At 38.9% G+C, this 20151-nt stretch overlaps 3 protein-coding genes across 3 annotated transcripts; all 3 read right to left on the bottom strand.

The window, feature by feature from the left end:
- Positions 1-601: 601 nt before the first annotated feature.
- LOC141788806 (5-hydroxytryptamine receptor 3C-like) lies at positions 602-8415 on the bottom strand. Its single transcript, XM_074667883.1, has 10 exons — positions 8411-8415; positions 6466-6524; positions 4780-4940; positions 4613-4657; positions 4196-4302; positions 3898-4067; positions 3629-3789; positions 3154-3364; positions 1630-1836; positions 602-945 (listed from the first exon to the last, which is right to left on the bottom strand). Exons 1-10 carry the CDS (start codon positions 8413-8415, stop codon positions 602-604), a joined length of 1470 nt encoding a protein of 489 aa, XP_074523984.1.
- Positions 8416-8581: 166 nt separating this feature from the next.
- Positions 8582-12999, bottom strand: LOC141789312 (5-hydroxytryptamine receptor 3A). Its single transcript, XM_074668690.1, has 9 exons — positions 12963-12999; positions 12093-12256; positions 11961-12005; positions 11713-11822; positions 10317-10486; positions 10029-10189; positions 9405-9615; positions 8894-9184; positions 8582-8796 (listed from the first exon to the last, which is right to left on the bottom strand). Exons 2-9 carry the CDS (start codon positions 12192-12194, stop codon positions 8582-8584), a joined length of 1305 nt encoding a protein of 434 aa, XP_074524791.1. The 5' UTR covers positions 12195-12256; positions 12963-12999.
- A 1085-nt stretch (positions 13000-14084) lies between these two features.
- Positions 14085-19718, bottom strand: LOC141788805 (5-hydroxytryptamine receptor 3A-like). The gene is made up of 9 exons (XM_074667882.1): positions 19664-19718; positions 18618-18778; positions 18473-18517; positions 17572-17678; positions 17145-17314; positions 16812-16972; positions 16182-16392; positions 15891-16100; positions 14085-14368 (listed from the first exon to the last, which is right to left on the bottom strand). Exons 1-9 carry the CDS (start codon positions 19716-19718, stop codon positions 14085-14087), a joined length of 1404 nt encoding a protein of 467 aa, XP_074523983.1.
- Positions 19719-20151: the final 433 nt, after the last annotated feature.

The raw sequence follows: 20151 nt of genomic DNA, 5'->3' as shown, positions 1-20151 counted from the left end.
GACAGCAGCAACAGGTCTCTATTGCAGAGTCAAACCAAACACTTTAAAACCAGCATCCTAATCCCAAATGCAACATAAAACACAATGAAATCCCTGAAATGGCATGACGTAAAATGTCTTTCAATTTGACTTTTTTGAAGCGCTCTATCTGTGTAATATTTGTTTGGGGGTAAACATATGAAGTACAATCCTGGCACAGTTTGACTTCAGTTTCTAGAATGTCCTATAAGATAAGGTCTAACACTTTTAAGATGGGATTTGCTGCACAAAGTCTTGTTTGTCATCTAGCAGCAAACAAAAGGAAACTAGAACAAAGTTTACTGTCTGCAGATGTCTGGCTCAGCTGACTAACTTATGGCTACTCATAGTGTATGCACTATGCAGCACTGACTGCAAAAAGAACAGTTTTCCTTCAAACTCCTTGCTTTCTCATCCAAACTTGCTCAAAAGCTGAAAAGTCATGTTGTGCACCATGACAAAGTGAACCAACCTGTTCTCCATCTAAAAATAGTAAGTCTATGTTTGTAAAGGCAAAATGATTCTCTTGTTGGTTATTGAGATGTCCTTATGATCCCAATCAATCTTCTGACCCATTGTTGAATCATTCTGAATGGTTATTATTCCAGATCCAGATACTGATGATAGTGATGAAGCTGACAAGGATGAAGATGACATACAAGCCAAACAGCAGACGGTCAATGACGATACCAAGCATTTGCCACTCCTGGGAAGTGTCGTTCCCCTTGAAGTGGTCGTCTATATGCAGGCGGATTGCCGTGAGATCTCTGCATAGCTTCCTCAGCTCATCCACGACTGGGTCAGGCTTGGCTGGAGGGGGTAATGGGGGTAGTGGGTTCAGAGGAGGCTTTCCTAGAGTATCATCCTCAGAGATACCCGGAAGATGACTGGTAGAGACGCCGGTGATGGTGGGACTCAATGACGGTTCTGTTAGGAAAAACAAACAAACTAATTTTATAAGAAGCAGGTTACATACATAGCCTATGTCAGTTTATGAAACATCTTAACTAGGACTGATTGGAGAGGATTCAAACTTTAATGAAAAATATTTCTACAACTGTGAATTTGTATTGAGAATAGAAACAACTGTGATTTAAAATCTCCTTAAAGTTAATTTATTTAAGAACAAATAACAACTATGCAAGTTGCATCAGTTTTACCAGTGAGTCATTTCTAGATACCAAATTCCTAGACTGAAATATTTGATAAAGAAAGAAGAATTTAGCCAAATGTATCACACAATGCCATGGAGTTGTCAGACACGTCATGCTATTGTAACAGGTGTATCTGACAAATCTAAAATAGAGTCATTCCTCAAACACGGTGCAAAGGTGCAAAACTAATATCAGCAATTAAAAACGTTATTTTTTTTTTATCAGCATATTGTCCAGTTAATTATAAATGAACTGAGAGAGAAAGTTTATCCTCCATAAGTTATTTTGTTCTTAATTTTTCTTTAAAGGGAAACATTTAAAAAAAATAAAAGGTAAATTTAGGACAGAAAAAATGTGCTTGTGCTTTCAGGTTTCCCCATGAATTTCAGGTAGGCAGGAATGTATGAGCTATTCAGACAAACATTAAATTCAAAATCGTAACGACAAAGTACTCTACCTCTTGATTGGTTGAGGTGAACAGTGACGCGGTTGGTCTTTTTCTTTGGCGGGAGGCAGACTACAACGGCGAGATATCGCAGCACGAGGACACTGAGCCATTTTGGGACTGCGCTGTATTGGCTGGAGCTGTATTGGACCTTAGTGATGAACACCGTCTCCAGTAGGCTGGTCACCATCAGGGCCAGGCTGAGGGAGAAGAAAACATCTATAAGACACAATAAAAAAGGTGAGTGTCAGTACATGTTTCATAAAGGAAAAAGGGTAATGATTCGTGCTAAAAATACTGAGGTTAGTAACGTGCGGTTGACGTAATTCTTCCAAAGACAAGTTAAATACAAGATGTTTGATTTGTTGTGTTAGCAACCAAAACGGTTGGTTCTTTAAGTATGCAGTCTTGGGTTGGTAATCACGCATTGTTTCTCTCACTGTTTCTTGTCCAACAGTAAAAATTTGCTAATTTAATTTTGTCCAATATTGCTGAGGCTACTTAGCTGGAAATGGACCGCTTATTTCATGCTAATAGCTAACGCGAGGAGGACACCAAACATGGAGGATAATGAGGAGTCCCCAAATGTATGATAAAATTTTGGTAAGTCATGATAATAAGATAGTATCTCATAATCTTTTATTTAGCATCACAGGATTATGATTTAGCATATCATTATCATAAAATAGTATTTCAAAGTTATGACTTAGTATTTAATTATTATGCAATACTGTCTAAAGAATATCTGCTGATTATCCCTTTAACGTCCTCTGTCAAACCCTTTAATTTTCACTTTTTAAATGCTTGGAATATGAAGTCTATTTGATTTTAAAAACCTTGAAGGTTTGAGCCAAGAAAAATAAGAGTGATTTTTTTTAAAGTTGTTTAAGCACTAAAATCAGAGATAGAGAGAAACAGAAATAGAGAAGATCCAATCAGGTTTTATTCAGTTGAACATGTTTTCAATGAGATATAGCAACTCAAAAAATGCTTTACCAAATGGCTGAGCATCAAGTTAAAGGGATATGACAAACCATGTTTTTATTCTTTTACATTTCTTATTTGTTAACTCCCCTCTTTTTTTAAATCAGAGTATACTACAGCTAGCAAGCAGTTGCTAACTAGCAAAACTTTTGTAGTTGACATGGTAATGTCAGGTGAATGCAGTTTAAACTGCAGTGCCAGTTCCTGTGGCTGACAGTTTGTAATTTCTGTCCGTATATAATTTGGTTTTTGCCATTGGAAGTAATTTGAAGTGCTTGTGTTGTAACCCATGGCTTGTTACTGTTTATATTAAGGTGGTTAGTATAAATATGTAGCACCTGCTCAATCAACCCCTATTTCTGGGTGATAAAAGAGCTACTGTTGGAGCTATCTAAAAAAAATACACAATAATTCTTATCGTATATTCATTTAAGCTTTTCAGCTTTGCCTATGAACTATTGAATGTCCTGCAGCATGCATTGCATGCATCTAAACTAATGCATTAGTTATGAGATAAAGAATATTGGTAGCTGTTCCTCAGCTGTCACTCACTGATCAGGGGTGTCGTTTCTCCAGTTGCAGGCAGCAGGTCGTTCATGATGAGCAGGAAGACTGTGTAGCCCAAGATCAGAGTCATCTTGAAGGACGATCGGTCCACACTTTGAGGCGGCAGCATAAAGCTGAAGAGGTCCACCGTAATGAGGAAGCAGCTGGGGATCAGCAGGTTCACTACGTACAGCATTGGCCTGCGTCTCATGGTGAGCTTTGGAGAAGAGACAGGTACAGAACTGCCAGACTTGGTCCTTTCATCTTGACTTCTTTCAAATGTAATGATATTTACTTGGAGGTTTTTCGATCTGTTAGCAGTGTGTTATCCTACAAATTTAGCCTAATACTCATCCAAACCAAAGCTACACATGCTGTGTTTAACAACAGGATAAACAAGTATAACCTTTTTCTGCATTTTTCACACTGCAAAAAGGACAAAAAAGGTTTAATAGAAGAATCATAATGTCAGAGTGCTTACATAGTATGCAATCTGTGAGTAGCTTCCTTCCTCTAAGTCCAGGTCATAAGGTACGACATGGATACCTATAAGGTCCCACTCCCCATTGCTCTGTATCACTGCTCTGGACTCTGCCAGGATCTGTGCAGCTGAGGCGCCTTGAATCATCCTTACATCTGCAGCTGGAATGAAATTAACTTGCACAGTTTTATTTCAAGTTCGAAGATGCCTGCAGTGAAGCTTGAGTTAGATTTCATAGGAGTATTTATATTAGACTTAAACACTCTTACCAAAGTGTACATATGCTCCAAAGGTCAGGGTGCAGTTCTGGATATCAAAAGGGAAGGTGTAGATTTCTAATAGGCAGGCACTGACCACTCTCAGCGGCTTATCATCGTAAACATGCCCTGTGTTGTATAAGTAGACATAAGGAGTTTTGGGAGAAGTATCTTCATCCATGCTGAAAAAAGAATAGAATACAGTATGGATAATTAAAACTGATGACGTTTTATGTAATGTTTTGGTTTTATTTATTGAGAAAATATTTTCAAAAAGCTCACTGACAACTTAATATTTTTTTTAACTCACAACTCTCCAATCAGAACGTCTGGAACCCAAAGCATTTCACGAGGGACTGAAGCTCTCTCAGTTCCACATTCTTCCTTCTCCCAGCTCAGTCCTTCTATTTGCCATTCCTACATCCAACACAACAGAGGCAGCTTAACAACGATACAACAACAGTTATTTTTACTTTCATTTTTTTCTGTTATGCTATAAATGCATTTAAACATTTTATATGATAACTAGTCAGTGAAGTTTGATTCAGAAATCTCAGTGGCTATTTGCAAACTTCCGATGATGCTCTTTGGTGGTTGTATCAATAAAATCACAGATCCCATTCCCGAACATAATAATATTGCTTCAAACAAAAACTGTTGCATCAAGAATGTTTAAAAAGCAGTAAATTCATTGAGGGAAAATGAGAAAGTCAAGTAGTTAACTCACAAGTATTTGCCATATGACGGTTGTCATTGTCTGGGCTTTTTCATCCTGTGAATTAGAAGCAGTGATGCAGTTTAACAGTGAGTTTGATGATAAAAATATGAGCTCAAATGTAAAATTGTAAAAACTCTTGTAGAGGCAGACATTTCTGTTGAAACATGTAGACCTACCACTCCTACAAGTCCCACCACTGTGATACTGATGGTTACTTCAAGTGGCTCTGAGAAGTTGTTTTTCGGTGGCACCAAATTTTTAGTGAATAATTCCTTCTCTAGTTGTTCATACAAAGATTTACGGGTTGGGCTGGTGCAGTTCAGCGCTGCTGTGGTACCTGATAAGAAAAACAAAATAGTGACATCTAACTTGTTAGCATCATAACTGAAAGGCAGCTTCATTGAAAGCATACAATGGTATGGTCTACAACCAAACAGGTGACAACTAATATCCATGGTGCTGAAAAGATTTTCTGCAGCACTTTTTATTTAAGTTTGTAGCTGAGGCTGAAGCTGCATCTCTTGGATTATATCATAAGGATGCTGTGTGTAAAACAGATGTTAAAAATGAGCAAAAAAATGTTAAGTACTTTTTATTTATCACTTATGATAAATGTGTAACTTCAGTGAAGAACCAGTTCATCTCCTCTGAAGAACAGTGATGGAGAAAGATGTCAGCCAGCATATATCAGCCATTCATGCTCAAAGTAGCTGTGTTTCTTCCCCAACCCCTTCTTTTGTATTTCTTGATCCCTTCTCCTGCTTTCTTTTTTTTTTAATCACAGACATGGTTTGAAAGACAGGAATGCCTCTAGCTGTAGGTTAGGTTAGCTGTAGGCAGGTACGGATTATACTTAAACCTAACTGTAGGCAATGCAAATCTACAGGTAAATATCTCATAGTTTCAGTTTTGCAGATGAAGATGTCTAGGTTTTGGGGGTGGGATTAAAATCTAACAAGCTCAACTGCTCTACTTGGTTCTATTTCTTTAAGTTTTCCCCTGTTTATGTCTAATTAAAAAAGGTTATATCAGGCTTCCTTTTTTGCTTTAAAGCAACTACTGCCCTCACTTGCTGTTTGTTGGTACGGCCTTGTTAAGAGGACTTGCTTTCACTTAGCCATCCCCTGTGTCAGTAAAATGGAAGTCCGTATTAGCTTTTAGCCACCAACTGAACCGTTCCGTACAGTGGCGCACTGCATTCACCCAAAAATAATAATAATAAAAAAAGTCCTCCTGTTTTTTATGCTATAACTATCTCTGAAAACCGTTTTTAAATGTATTTTTGATTTTTTTTGTTTTTATGTGATACCATCTGATAACAACAGGAATCTGAAAGTAAAGGAATTCCTAAAAATCATTAATCATCATCTTGATGAAAAACATGAAACAAGTAACTGTTAACAAAAACCTTAAAACCTTGCACACCTCTGGTTAGAAGCACATAAAATCCTGTTTTTGAGATAGTATCTTATAAAAACAGGAAAATCAAAAATAAATAAATTCCTGTTTTTACAAGGTATTTATGTTGTAAAAACAGGAGTTTTTTTCCCCTCAGAAGAATCAGATAAATAAAATTACAGGTTAAAACTTCTCAAGTGTTATATTTAGTGTTCCATAAGCAAAGATACACAGGTTATGTTTCAGATTACATTTGTTCTTGATTATCTTGATAGTCTAAAAGTACTATACAAATAACAATTAAATGTCACTGAACTCAGTCATCTCCTAAATAAAGTAATTTTCCAAGTTCAAGTTAGGACGATACTTCCTTTGTAACATTTGTTAACCATGTTTTTGTAAAACTTAATTTTGAAGGAGTTATCTCTACATAAATAGATTAATTTGAATTTCTCCAGCCTTACCGTGAAGCATCATGAGACAGATCAAAAGCAGCCATGCTCCTTGAACCTCCATTTTCAGTCTCAGTTACATCTTTCCTAAAAATTCATTTGCCTGCGAATCAGACTGAGACATTCTTCAGAGGAAACATGAGTTGTCATAAGGAACGTGACATATGTAAACTCCTCCCAAGGCTAATATTGACTCTGAATTAATGCGTGGTGAGGTGTGACTGATGCCTTAAGGATACTCTCATTTGTTTATGTAATAAGTGTTTGGATTGGACAACAGGTTTTGTGATCAATGTCAGGAGAACCTCCGTCATGTCTGTCAATAACTTTGTGTTTGTGAAGCAGCTTTAGTTCCTCTTTACCATCTTCTTGAGCAAAGTATAGGGAATACAAGCTCTTATCTAGGCACATTTTGTGTTGATAAAAAGACAATATTAGCTATATGTTGGCAGGAATTTTGTGTTTACTTAAATTCATTTTTGTTTGTGATACATCTGAGTGTTAAGATAAAAGCAAAGTCCCATTTGTTCTGAATCACCACATAGATATGTACAGGAGAAAATCAGCAGACAAGAGTGTTACTTTGTCCACATGGGGGCGCCAACATTGATAAACAAAAGGGAAGATGTTAACTGACTATGAGACAACAAAACCTTATTGGAGACAAAAAACACATTGTTATTATGATAGGATTCTTATTTCTCTGTTCTAGATGCAACAGCTTTTATATTGAATATCCTAAAAATATTTTTTTATCTATCTCTCTGGTTACTCCGGCTTCCTCCAAAAACATGCTCATCACGTTAAATTGTGATTCTAAATTTCCCATAGGACTGAGTGTCCGTGTGAAAGGTTGTTTCTGTGTGTCAGCCCTTTGATTGACTGGTGACGAGTCTCAAGTGTACCCCGCCTCTCGTCCATAGACAGCTGGGATAGGTTCCAGCCACCTGCGACCCTGAACACAAGCTAAGCAGCAGAAGATGAATGAAGATAAATGTTTTTTATCAAAAATTTAAAATGTTTGGTCATACTCTAGCACAGTGTTGTGCCCAACTTTTGAAAAACGTGCACTAAAGTCCCCGCTTTAGGGCCATAACACACGCTTCAGCTGGCAGAGCACACTAGACTGCCCCCTTGGCTGGTTAAACCATGACAAAATGCTCTTTTGGACGGCAAAAACACACGAGGAATAGTGATAGACTGATTTTCGGCCAGGCCGATTATAGGGGCTGATATTTGGCATTTTGAGGCATATTGGCACAGGCTTTTTTTTTAATTCGACGGTTGATAAGAAACAAATTTATAACTGCGTTGTTGTGGCTCCTAACCCACTCCGCTGTCTGCAGTCACTTCTCAGTCCCCAGCACTGTCCCACCAACAGTATTGGTTGCTTATAAGCGGAGCCATGGCACAAACATGGGAAACAGCCGATCAGCAGTGTAGTTACATTGAAATTTTGGAAAACTTTATTTACTGTAGAAAACTTTAGCTATTTTTTATTTTAAGTTTTAATTTAACTTTGTGAAATATGTTGCTGAGCCTGGGAGCTGTTTAATAAACTTGTGCTTCAAGGCATTTGAATGAAGTTAAGTGTTGGAGTTTGTATTTTTCAAAAACACCAATATTTGCACTCCAACTGCAAATTAATATCAGTTATTGGCCTCCTTGACTACAAAAAATCGGTATTGTTATTGGCCCAGAAAAATCCATATTGATCCAACTCTAATGTGGAAACGTTTTGTATCAAGTCAGTCAGCAGATTGAGATTTAAAAAATGAACATTTTGTGTCTACAAAGTAAATGTTAATGTGTTTTCAAAGATTATGGACTAAATGTGTCTTGAGATATGTTACTCCAATTCAACCCGTGGGAATAAAAATAATAAAAGTTCTCCACAACTATTATGATTATTACACAGTTTCTACTTCAAACATTAAGCAAACACAACAGCACGTACATCATGTTTCCTTGTAAAATGAACAAAAACAATGATCAGATCAGATGATGATGATGTTGACAGAGACTATGTAGGAACTTGTAGCTATACAAATAAATTTTCATTTTATTATTCTACCACTGTGTGACTCAGCTGCCCGGCCCTTGTTTACATCTGGCCCATGTCACGAAACTACTGGCTGATCCAGATACACCACATAGAGATGATCACCAGGGCGTAGCAAGAGATGAGAAGCAGATAGATGCGGAAAAGCAGGAAGTCCAGGACGTATCCCACATGACACCACTGGTCCTGCAGCTCACTCTCTTTCTGCAGTGAGGTGAGGTGTGCACGGAGGTCGCCCAGGTACTGACAGATCTGTTGGAGTTCAGGCAGCGATGCTGTACCTGGCAGGAGGAAGTCAGAGTTAAAAGTAAAAGTAAGAATGTGATCACCAACATTGTTTCCAGACAGATATTTATCCTAATTGATCAGTTTGAACACCTCCGTTGGTTGGATTTTGTGCAGGAGCCTGGTTGGCTGGCTGGATGATCCAGGGGCCTGGAGGACTGCACTCTGAGCTGTCAGGTCTACTCTTATGCCACGTAGAAGGGGGCTGGATATCCTCGGGCCACCTGTAGCAAATGAGGGTGGCGATGTGTTTGAGGACAACCACCCTGACCCAGTTTGGAACCTCACGATATTTCATGGAGTTGTTATGGAGGACATTGGTGATGATGACTGTTTCCAGTAGACTGATCACCATGAGGGCCAGACACACAGAGAAATAGATTCCTAGATTAAAGAACAAAAGACATTTTTATATACTAAAGTAGATGCAAACAAATAACCTTTCTTTCCTTTTTTTCATCTAAAATGTGCCACTAACTGTGAAATGAATACACAGATGGCCCAAAAGCAGATGTACTTATTTATGACTTCACCAATGACCACATTTATCTGAGGAAACGTCAACACTCAGCTAATATAACTCCTACATGTTACCCTCTCTGACCTATGATGGGTGTGCCGTTGGCTGTGCTAGGCAACAGGTCGTTCATGATCAGCAGAAATACGGTGTAGCCAAGGATAAGGGTCATTTTGAAGGAGGCGCGGTCGACGCTGTGAGGCGGCAGGTAGAAGGAGAGGATGTCAATGAGCATGAGGAATGAGCTGGGGATCAGCAGGTTGACTACGTAGAGGACTGGACGCCGCTTTATGACCACCTGGTGAAACAGTCAGAAGAAGCGCTGCAAAGTTCAAAAGTAGCAATGACAATCTGTTTGAATGTCTTTTTATCGGTTCAACTGGGAATACTGTCACCCTAAAGTTGATCAATTTTTTAATACACAACCCCTTTACTGAAACCTAGAAATGATAAAGAAACTTAGAACATTATATAAACATCCGAAGCTCAAAAAAAGTTTTAGTCTGCCAAAAAAAATGTGAGAGAAACAAAGTTTAGAGTTGAAAAACTTAATGTGCTTCTACAGAATTTAAGGGGAGGAGTATCTCTGGTTTCCTCTTTTTGTGCTAATCAAGCTATTGTTACAAGCCGTCAACTCAAGTAAGAAATTGTTTAAAAGTTTCTTTTACTTCCTTTTTAATAGATCACTGCCAAAAAAATTTAAACTCTCACCCAGAAGGTGATGATGTCCCATTCGTCAATCCCGAACTGGAGGATAGAAGTCTCCCCCAGTATGTCCACCAGCTCCCACTCTCCACTGGCCTCCAGGTAACGCTTTGAATTACGAGACATCTCTGTGAATGTCAGAGCCGGGCTGACCCTCACGTCTCGTACTGTGAAGGAGAAAAACACAACTAGAGAGGGGAACCAACCACAATGTAAGCTTTTCTAAATGCAGGAATCCACTCAGTTAAAAGTGTTCATTTGACAACTGATATTTAAGGCAGATCTTTTCCTCACTGGTGTGCATGTAGGAGCCAAATGTAAATGTGCAATTCTGCACATCAAATGGAAAACTGAAGATCTCCAGGTTGCAGGCAGAGACAAGCCGAAGCATTCTGTCCCAGCGGATGTGACCAGTGTGGTTCACGTACACATAGGGACACGCTTGGGAAACATCATCATCCACACTGGAGGGGTTAGAAGAGGAGAGTCCAGCATAAAGTTATACAAATTAAAAAAAGTACTATAGACACTTTCAGATTGCACAAGCCCCCCTTTTATTCATGCAGTTATTGCTCACTGTGGGTTAGTTGGTGGGAAGCATTAAAAGTCCCATATTATGCAAAAATCACTTTAAGTCTTTTAGTGAAATTTGTGGGTCTTTGGCTTTCCTCCCAGCCCACAAAATGTGATATCTAATGACCAAACCTGTGCTTAGTAGTGCTTGTGAATTTAAAATCTTGACCTAAAATGAGCTGTTTGGAATTTCCGGGAATTGCCGACGTCAGCGATTCCCTTTTTTGACCAATCAGGAGCAAGTCTGACCTGATTAGTCCACCGGAGCAGATACCCCTGAACCCCTTCCCCGCCCACTCCCCTCCCCGCTGCTGTTCAGAATGCCAAAGCTGAAGCACTGCGCTGTTGTTGGCTGTAAACAGCCACATAGTTCCATGCTCAAGCTTCATATCTCGGAGGGAGACAAGACTAAGTTGCTAGAGTTCATTTATCAAGGAAATGTGCCAGCTACACCCAGTAAAACTGTGCGTGTGTGTGCTAGTCACTTCACAGCCAACTGCTTTTTCAACTCTGGACAGTACAACAGAGGGCTAGCCAACAGACTGGTCCTGAATCCAGGCGCATTACCAACCATCCGCCAACAAACCTTGGACCCTGGAAATGTGAGTATTTTAAATGCTGTGTGCTGTGGAGCAGATGTAAGAGCTTTTCCTCAGTGCCCCCCCTGTCTCTGTGTTAGCTTCAGGATGCTAACTTTAGCTGCGGTTAGCCTGTTTTGTTTTAGCCTGAAATGTTACAGTAAACAAGCTTTGCTGTTTTCTAAACATTGTGCACTCGGAGCTTGTGACGCCGCTCTCAGTGACGCGGAAGAGCAGGGCGGTATCAGCAGTGGCTCATTTACATATGAAGGTCACGCCCACTAAATCAGAGCGTTCTGAACAGAGGGGCTATGAGAGCCTGGAAACAATGCTGCTGTGCTTGATTTATTGGCTTTTTGGACCAAATCATGTTACTGACATTTCATGAAGACATCAATGATCCATATTAAACTGCAGAAAAGGAGCACAATATGGGACCTGTAATAAGACGCCTATCAGACCGTAAAAATTTGTTTCAGTTAACAAACCTTGGGAAGCCATTAATATAAAAGAAAACAACCTTCTGCAGCAGGACTTACAACTCATACACAATGATGTCTGGGGACCAGAGCTTCTTCACAGGGAGAGAAATCCTGGTGACTCCATCACACTCATCAGGTTCCCATACGAGGAACTCATGGTGCCAGTACTGCAGTAATTCACCAAGAAAGATTCACTGTGTTAAAAAACACTCACCCTCCATGACATTTTGTTAATACAACATAAGCCACTAATCATTTCATTAATGAAGAGTTTTAAGAGATTGTTTTTTAATTGATGAACTTACCAGTCTTAACCACAAGAAGGTTGTGAGAATTTGTGTTTTCTCATTCTAAAATAAAGTACACAACAGTTTATGAATTGGAGTTTACATTGAATCCGTTTTAAGTTTCTCTCAGTATTTCCTAAGATCACTCACCACACCAAGGACAGCATACAGGGTAAAGGATATGTTTGCGATGGTGGGATTACTGAGATTCACTGCGGGTCTGAAGGATTTCAGATCAAAAACATCCTGCATGGACTTGTACGTAGGACCGCTGTGCCCATCTTTACAGGACAGTTTACTCTGACACAAAGACACTGTTAAAAGAAGCATTTAAAATTACTGAAACTCACTCAAAGCTGCTTTCTTAAACTACACTTTTAAAACTGTTTTCTGAATCTTCAGCCCAACTAACTGTTGAAGAAAATGTACTTTACGATATGCAGGTTGGCTGCAGATTGGCTTAGTGAAACAAAAGCCACAACGTTCACATTTATCTCTTTAAAGTTAGTAAACATTAATTCACTGAAGACATAGATCAAAGAAATTGAAGACATAGATCAAAGAAATTGAAGACATAGATCAAAGAAATTGCAAATAAATTAAGTTTTAAGTTAACATTATAATATTTAACTGGCTAATAAAAAACAGATTATTGTGCTTTTAAATAACAAATACTTATTGAAATTAAACATGCCACAATAAATTGGTTAAGTCATATAAGCATAATGTTGCAGTGTCTCTAACAAGATGAAAGTGTGGATAATACAGTTAACTTCACACACTTCTCTTAAAATGTTACACAAAGTGGATGGATAAATAAAAAAAAACCCTGTTGTTATTTGATTCATAGAAGTACATGTTTGCCTTATTTAAACCTGGAACAGACAGCATCACCTTCTACAATCACTCCCATAAAGTCTTAAAGGCATAAAGAAAAATACACACCTGCTTAGCCTGGATTAAAAAATGGGAACAATACTACACAATCTTGAAATGTTTTTTCAAGGAAGGTAAAATTACCTGTGATGAGAAGTAAACCTGTGATTATGCTGATTCTCTGTTGACTTGGAGTCATCCTGAATGTCTCTGATGAAACTAATGTTCTGCACGACCAACAAACCAACAGTACAACTGAGTCCAGAGCACAGACAGTCTACAGGCTTAGCGGGACACACACACACACACACGCACACACACACGCACACACTCACACACACACACACACACACACACACACACACACACACACACACACACACACACACACACACACACACACACACACACACACACACACAAACACAGTGTCTGATCTCTCTACCTTAACTTAAAATCATGAAGTTTTGTGGAGCAGCTCACAGGCACTGCTTCTCTTACATAACCTGTATTCCACACATTTCACCCACAAACACAGACACTGTGGTTTAACAAATAAAAACAGCACACAGTTTATTCCATAAGTGTGTCTGAATTCCCTTTGTTCTAAAAACATGGTTAAAAAAAAAGAGATTTTAAACTTTAATTAAACAAACTGGTCAAATAGAAAATTTCCTACATGAAGACATTTAAAGTAATATAAATGCAACACATACAAAACAAAGGTATGAGCAGACTGATCATAAACACATTGGCAAAACAGGACTTGTTGGACACCTTCGATAATCATTCTTCCATTTTATTTTTTTTACACCTTTCCTTCACCTTTGGGAGAATCTATCTGCTCCACTGGGCTTCACCTGTGGTGCTTTGTGAACCAGTAACAAGTAGACTTGTTAGCACTCTATAGTAACTGCTTTTTGCTTTTAATCCAGGCTATAAAATGTGACATAAAACACATAATTAAAAAAGCTTATCATATTATCACAACTCAGACTCATTTTAGACTTAAATTTGCGACTCAAAAACTTGTGATTTCTTTTGGAAATTACATTTCTGTTCAACAGCAGAGGCTAAGGTCTTGTCCAAATAAAAACCTAAATTTCCTCAGCTATGTAGTCCTTCTCATCAAATGAATCAGATTTTTAATCTGAAACCTGAACTCTTTGCAAAACTGTGAAATAATGGTTTTCTCATTGTTTGCTCAGACTTGGGCTAATGAATTAGAACAGCAGTGTGATGCTGTGACTCAGCCCTCCTGGTGAATCAAGTATCCACAGAGTTGTTCCAGATCCAGATAGATATGATGCTAGCAAAACTGGATGAGATGAAGACAATGTAAATGGCGAACAGCAAACGATCCACGACAATCCCGATCATCAGCCATTCATGTGAAGAGCTGCTCCCTTCAAAATGTTTGTCAATCTGGACTCTGATGGCTGTGAGGTCTCTGCTCAGCTTCTTCAGCTCATCCAGAGCCGGGTCTGGTGGGGGTTTTTCAGCGTAGATGCTCTGAAGATCACTGGCAGAGATGACACTTGAATCCATTGCTGGGTGTGTAAAACATTTACGATCAGAGTTAGAGAGCATGAGAAATTTGAAAGTTTTTTTTTACCACATTCTGAAATTCTGAAAGATTCACAACTAGATTATATACACTGACACAAGGGGTTGGGTTAGAGTGTTTCAAATTAAGCTAAATTACAGCATTATTATCTGGGCAGGTTCTCTCGTGGCTTCGATACACTGGGGCTGAGCCGACCAGCTTCCCTGTAGGTAAATACGCCAACTATTGACTCGTACTTTATACAAACCTACTCCAGGAACAACAAACTATAATGATGAAAGCCACTAACATGAGATAAGTTTAGCAACCTTCTGTTGTGAAACACTCTGGGGATCCTGCTGAATGTTTTATGTTATCAGAAAACGTCTCTCAAAAACGAGTAAATTCTACAGAATAGTGCTAAAGCCTGTGCGAACTGACCTTCCAACTACATCTCAGGGGGTAGTAGAAATAGAAAAAGCATCTTTGGAAAACACAAGTGGAGCTTGGGAGTGTTTATCTTGATTTATTTTCAAGATCATCTGCAAAAGATAAACCTCCATCCATCTTTCTTCATCTGCTTATTCGCAATTGTATCATGGGGGCAGCAGTCCAAGCAAGTCAACCCTGACATCCCTGGAAACATTTTCTAACTCCTCATAGGGGATCCTTGGGCCTTCTAGGCTCTGATAGTCCATTCTCTTATCTCTGGATCTGATCTGGGGTCTCCTACCAGTTCCAGAGGGAGGCGTCAAGGAGGATTAGCTGCTGCTCGCCAAGCTCCCTCCTGATGGCCAGGCTCCTAAGCCTATGTCTAAAACTGCATTTCCACCAAGCTGTCTGTTTCTGTTCAGTATGGTTTGGCATGGTTTGGTACGGTTAAGCCTGATCCCGTTGGTGTTTTCACACCGAACAGTGCCATCTCGTGGTAGGGGGCGTGTAAGCCAAAAGCCACATCGTAGAAGTGCGACTCAATGTTTCCCCCTAATAAATGCAATGAAGAAGAAAAACGCGACACAGAAAACAAAGAGCATAGATGGAAGACATGCAGCATTTTGCCCTCTCTGTGATTGGCATGCAGGTCTTAGATACAAAGTGCAATCAAGCTTTGTTTCAGTGAAGCCTGTGTGCCACTGTTGCGGGGTAAGTGATGATTCTTTTGACCAATCAACGGTCTGCAGTGATCTAGCTCCACTTTCTGAGAGTGGATCAGTTCAGTCTGGCACCCATACAAAAGGGTCCTAAAAACTGGGACGGCTCATCTCGGTTACTGGGGGATCTGTCCCGGGGTAAGTCATTGGAAACGCCACAATATGCGTGCCGTACCGAGACGAACTAAACTCTGTTTGGTGGAAACGCGGCTTAGAGCTGAGTACGGCCATCTTTCCAAGGAAACACATTTCAACTGCAGACAGTATTCTAATTTTGCTTTTGATTTTAAGTTTCTTATAATGAGTTGCACATAAAATATTTACAACCAGGAGTAGTTTACTGTAGTTTAAAAAGAAGCAATTATCTTTTCGTACCTCTGTTGGGTGGATGAAGGCAGACCGTGACGCGGTTGCTCTTCTTTTTTGGGGGTAGGCAAACCAACCTTGCCAGATATTGCAACACAAGGATGCTGAGCCACTTCGGCACTGCGCTGTACTGACTGGAGCTGAACTGCAGATTAGTGATAAGAACTGTCTCCAGCAGGCTGGCCACCATTAGTGCAAGGCTGAGGGAGAATAACACATCTGCAGGAAAACACAGAATGAAAAGAATGAGAAGAGATCTTTGATTCAGCTTTTACTTTTTCAGGCTTAGGTTTCACCTACTCATGAGGGGTGTTGTGTCTCCAGTGACAGGCAGCAGATCGTTCATGATAAGCAGGAACACTGTGTAGCCCAGGATGAGAGTCATCTTGAAGGCACCGCGGTCCACACTACCACAGGGCAGGAAAAAACTGAAGACATCTACTGTGATGAGGAAGCAGCTGGGGATCAAGAGGTTCACCACATAGAGGAGGGGTCTGCGTCTTAAAACGATCTTTGGGTTAGAAAAAGAGGAAAAGACTTGTGGTTTAATCAAGTCTTCAAAATTACCACTAAAACTTACAGCTCAGAGCGCATTTTCAGAGGCATTTCAGATCTTTGGTGTTCAGTAAGGATCCATATTTGGTTCTGTTTGCATGCTTCCACTATTAAAATGAGAGCCACAAAAACAAGTCCGCCTTCGAAATAAATAATTTATAAAAATAAAGCAGGAAATTCCCCCATTATAGTGTAAACAATCTTTTCTTTTTTTATGTTGTTTTTTTTTCCTCACCAGTAAATAACAAATTAAATCAATTATAAATAAAGAACATTGATATTCCCCCCATACTTTTGACCAAAGTTGATTAAGTTGTAGTAAAAAGATACACGCGTGTTTATTATGTGACTACAGAATAGAGTAAAAGTACTTACGTAGAATTTGATTTCAGAGAAGCCTCCCAAAGTTACTTCCAGATGATTTTGGTCTGCTTTTATATCAATAAGCTCCCACTCTCCCTTTGTCCTCATCACTTCTTGGGACTCCTCCAGGATTTCATCAGCTGTTCTTCTCTGAATCAGCTGTATGTCATCAGCTGCAACCAAATCAAGGATCATTTGTTAAAAACAATAGCTCAATGTGTATAAAGTCTTTTGTAGTATAATTGTGAAAACCCAACATTAACTCTGCCTAATATTCATTTATGACCCCACCATAGATATGATGAAGCTAAATTTTGGGCAGTGTTTTATTTAAAGCACTCTTACCAAAGTGTATATAGGACCGAAAGGTCAGGGTGCAGTTTTGGATATCAAAAGGGAAAGTGTAGATTTGTAAGCGGCAAGAGCTGACCACTCTAACCGGCTTATCATCATGCACATGGCCTGTGTTGAACAAGTAGACGAAAGGAGTTTGGGGGGAGACATCTTCATCCATGCTGGTGGCAAAAGATCACAAATGAGTTTGTTTGTCTTAAACGCTTGAACATCAAAATCTAAATAAATGAATTATAAAAATGACAAAACAAACAAAACATTGATTGACAACATTGACAAACAAAAGATTGATTGGTATTCGGTGAAAAAATCCTAACAACCGCTGTATAAAATGTTGAAAGACAGATGTCAGACATGTGATTCTTTTTGACTTAATGAAACAAAATATGCTGATGGCTGAAAATCACTTTTTACTTACAACTCTGTGATGAGGATGTCAGGAACCCAAAGATTTTCACGAGGGATAGAGACTCTTGTAGTTCCACATTGCTCCTCATCCCAGCTCAGTCCCTCTATTTTCCACACCTACAGGAAATAGAAACCTTTGTGAGACTTATTTCTCTATTGTCATCACTCAGTCATTTATAACTGTACTGTGAAATCAGCTCAGTTTTTTTGGATCCACCTGTCTGATGCACAGTTTGTTGGTTTTCTGCTTGGCTGTTTTCTTTTTGATCTGAGAAAAGGTGGAGAAATGTGATGCCCAGATCCAAACTGTTTGTTGGAGCTATTTTATTAGATTGTTTGATGCATGCATATGCGTTTGTCATTGTAAACACCAGGGGGCAATAAGCACGGTGCCAGGCAGTGACCTCCCAGGAAATCTATATTGGTAGGGGTGTGTCAGGTAAGACGTGTTGAAATGTTTGTGAACTGTTTCTTCTCAGTAAAAGAGGCAAATTGGATTTCTGAGTGGAGCTTTCTTTTGACCTGCGTACGACCCAACTGGAAAGGTGCATCGTGACTGTAAAAGTAATTCCCCAAGTTTATATTTTTAGTTTGTCTTCCTTTTTTTGTTTGACAAATAGCCACTACACTGTTTTTTTAACCTGGTTGTAGACATCTTCATTTTTGCTGTAAAAATCTGCCTTATTTAAAGTCTGTGATTGTAAATGATAGTAAGACAAGAGGTTGCTTCTGGATTTTGAAGCTGTCTTTCACTTTGATCTGGAGTGAATCTGTGACTGGTTTTATTTCAATATACTACAGGAGTCTAACTTTCTGTCTAGTCCATTAAAGTCTCTTTAAGCACGGACGCATGTCATGACTGTTTTATTAAGTCTTCAATAACATATTTAGTTTCTCATTCTTTAACTTACCTGAGATTGCCATATGATTGTTGTCAATGACTGGGCTTTCTCGTTCTAGGAATGAGACAAGTTAATGATCATTGACAAGGTATTAAATTTACTGAGCTGACAAAGTTGAGCACCTAAATGAGCAGAAATTTCCATTCGGACTCACCACTCCCAGAATTGCTGACAACGTCATGTCAAGAGACACATTTAGTATTGATGAGAAGCTTTTTACAGGTCGCAGTAGTTTTTTAGAAAAAAGATCCCTCTCGAGTGCATCAAACAAGGATTCAGGTGTTGGGCTGCTGCAGTTTAAAGATGCAGTAAAACCTGAGTCAAGGAGGAAAAGAGAAAATTTTTATTTGGATAGAGCAAAGACAAAATGTTTGAAGATTTTTTGGTATTTGCTCAATGGTAAGACTAGTCGTGTTTAGTAAACCGTGTTGAATAGGAGAACATGTCATCAACCTTTTAACAAGCTGCTCTTCTTCAGATGTTAATGGCCTGTTCATCTGTACTCACATTAAACCAAATGTTGTGATTTTCAAAAGGATATCTGATATTTCCTCTCTACACTCCACTCCAAGATTAGCACACTAACACATTGAATTAAGGTGTTGTGCATAAAAAATCCCTCAGGTTAGGTAGAATTATTTGAATAGCATCTAAATTGTTTATCATACTGTTAATATAAACAACAAGACAGTTCGAAGTGAGAGACATTAAAGTAATGACAAAGGTCAGCTATCATTAGCATTTAGCCCAAAGCATAAACAGCGACACAGAGCTGCTTGCACACCTGTGGACTCCTTCTGACACGTGCCGCACTAAGCCGTATTTGCTGCAGATTACACAAGTCTTGCTCTGTGTTGTTAAAGCTATTAGTTTGATAAGTAAAAACAATCACGCCTGTTCTAAGCTCTTTGATTTACTGTGATTCTGAGAAATGACCTCTTTTTTCATCTTGTCACAAATAGCACATTCATTCATAGCTCAAAAACAGTAGTAACAAGTGTGTTACCAACCTCATTGCAACTCTTGCTTCCAGTCACAAGATCCATTTTGTTTAGAAATAGATGGTATTTGAGTTCTATGTATCTTTTGTCAAATATTAGCACGAGAACACTTTCAACTTTCAATCTTTCAGTTTTGAACAGTCCGACCTTACTTTCATTGTTTTAACCCAGCAGATTGTCAAAATTCTTCCTTTCTTACCATGAAGCAATGACAAACAGGTGAAGATGATCCAAGCCTTCTTCAGCTCTGCCATCCCGTCAGTTTTAGCTCTACAATGGAAAACGCATAACTTCAACAGTTAAACAAACGTCTCTACTGTCTAACTGGCTCAGCGCACTGTTCACCTTTTCTGGCTGACTTATTTGCACAAGCCTCTTTTTTTGTGTAACCAGAGCTGCAAATTGTCAAGAAAACTTGTCAAACAAGGATAGCTTCTTTAAAAATGTTTTTTAAATGGAATCAAATTTTTTTTTAGCCATTTTACGATTTTTTTTAATGTCAAAAGCAAACAGCTAATCTTAAAATAGTCTGATTATTTTTAGCTTGTATTCACATCAACTAATAAAAAAAGATTGAATTCAATAAAACTCAATCAGAAAGCTGAAAGACATGCTTCCCTAAACATGAATGGTTCTCTCTGTGACAGGGTCTGATTAGATGCTTTGAAATTCTGCAGTGCGAGATGT

Source organism: Halichoeres trimaculatus, unplaced genomic scaffold (genome assembly GCF_033239565.1).
Source record: "Halichoeres trimaculatus isolate MK-OKI-2021-1 unplaced genomic scaffold, fHalTri1.1 fHalTri1_scaffold_4, whole genome shotgun sequence".
Classification (NCBI taxonomy): Eukaryota; Metazoa; Chordata; class Actinopteri; order Labriformes; family Labridae; genus Halichoeres; species Halichoeres trimaculatus.
This window is presented reverse-complemented; position numbering and strand designations above follow the sequence as displayed.

Excerpts from the sequence above, each read along its gene's own strand:
- LOC141788806 (XM_074667883.1), bottom strand. Across the intron at positions 4,941-6,465 it reads CTGTCTCATGATGCTTCACG|GTACCACAGCAGCGCTGAAC; the intron begins GTAAGGCTGGAG and ends TTTTCTTATCAG. Across the intron at positions 4,658-4,779 it reads TGGTGGGACTTGTAGGAGTG|GATGAAAAAGCCCAGACAAT; the intron begins GTAGGTCTACAT and ends TCTAATTCACAG.
- LOC141789312 (XM_074668690.1), bottom strand. The coding sequence starts at position 12,194 with ATGCAGGATGTTTTTGATCTGAAATCCTTCAGACCCGCAGTGAATCTC. Across the intron at positions 10,487-11,712 it reads GACATCATTGTGTATGAGTT|TGTGGATGATGATGTTTCCC; the intron begins GTAAGTCCTGCT and ends TAACCCCTCCAG. Across the intron at positions 8,797-8,893 it reads ACAAAATCCAACCAACGGAG|GTACAGCATCGCTGCCTGAA; the intron begins GTGTTCAAACTG and ends TCCTCCTGCCAG.
- LOC141788805 (XM_074667882.1), bottom strand. The coding sequence starts at position 19,718 with ATGGCAGAGCTGAAGAAGGCTTGGATCATCTTCACCTGTTTGTCATTG. Across the intron at positions 18,779-19,663 it reads CTGTTTGTCATTGCTTCATG|GTTTTACTGCATCTTTAAAC; the intron begins GTAAGAAAGGAA and ends TCCTTGACTCAG. Across the intron at positions 18,518-18,617 it reads TGTCAGCAATTCTGGGAGTG|AACGAGAAAGCCCAGTCATT; the intron begins GTGAGTCCGAAT and ends TCTCATTCCTAG.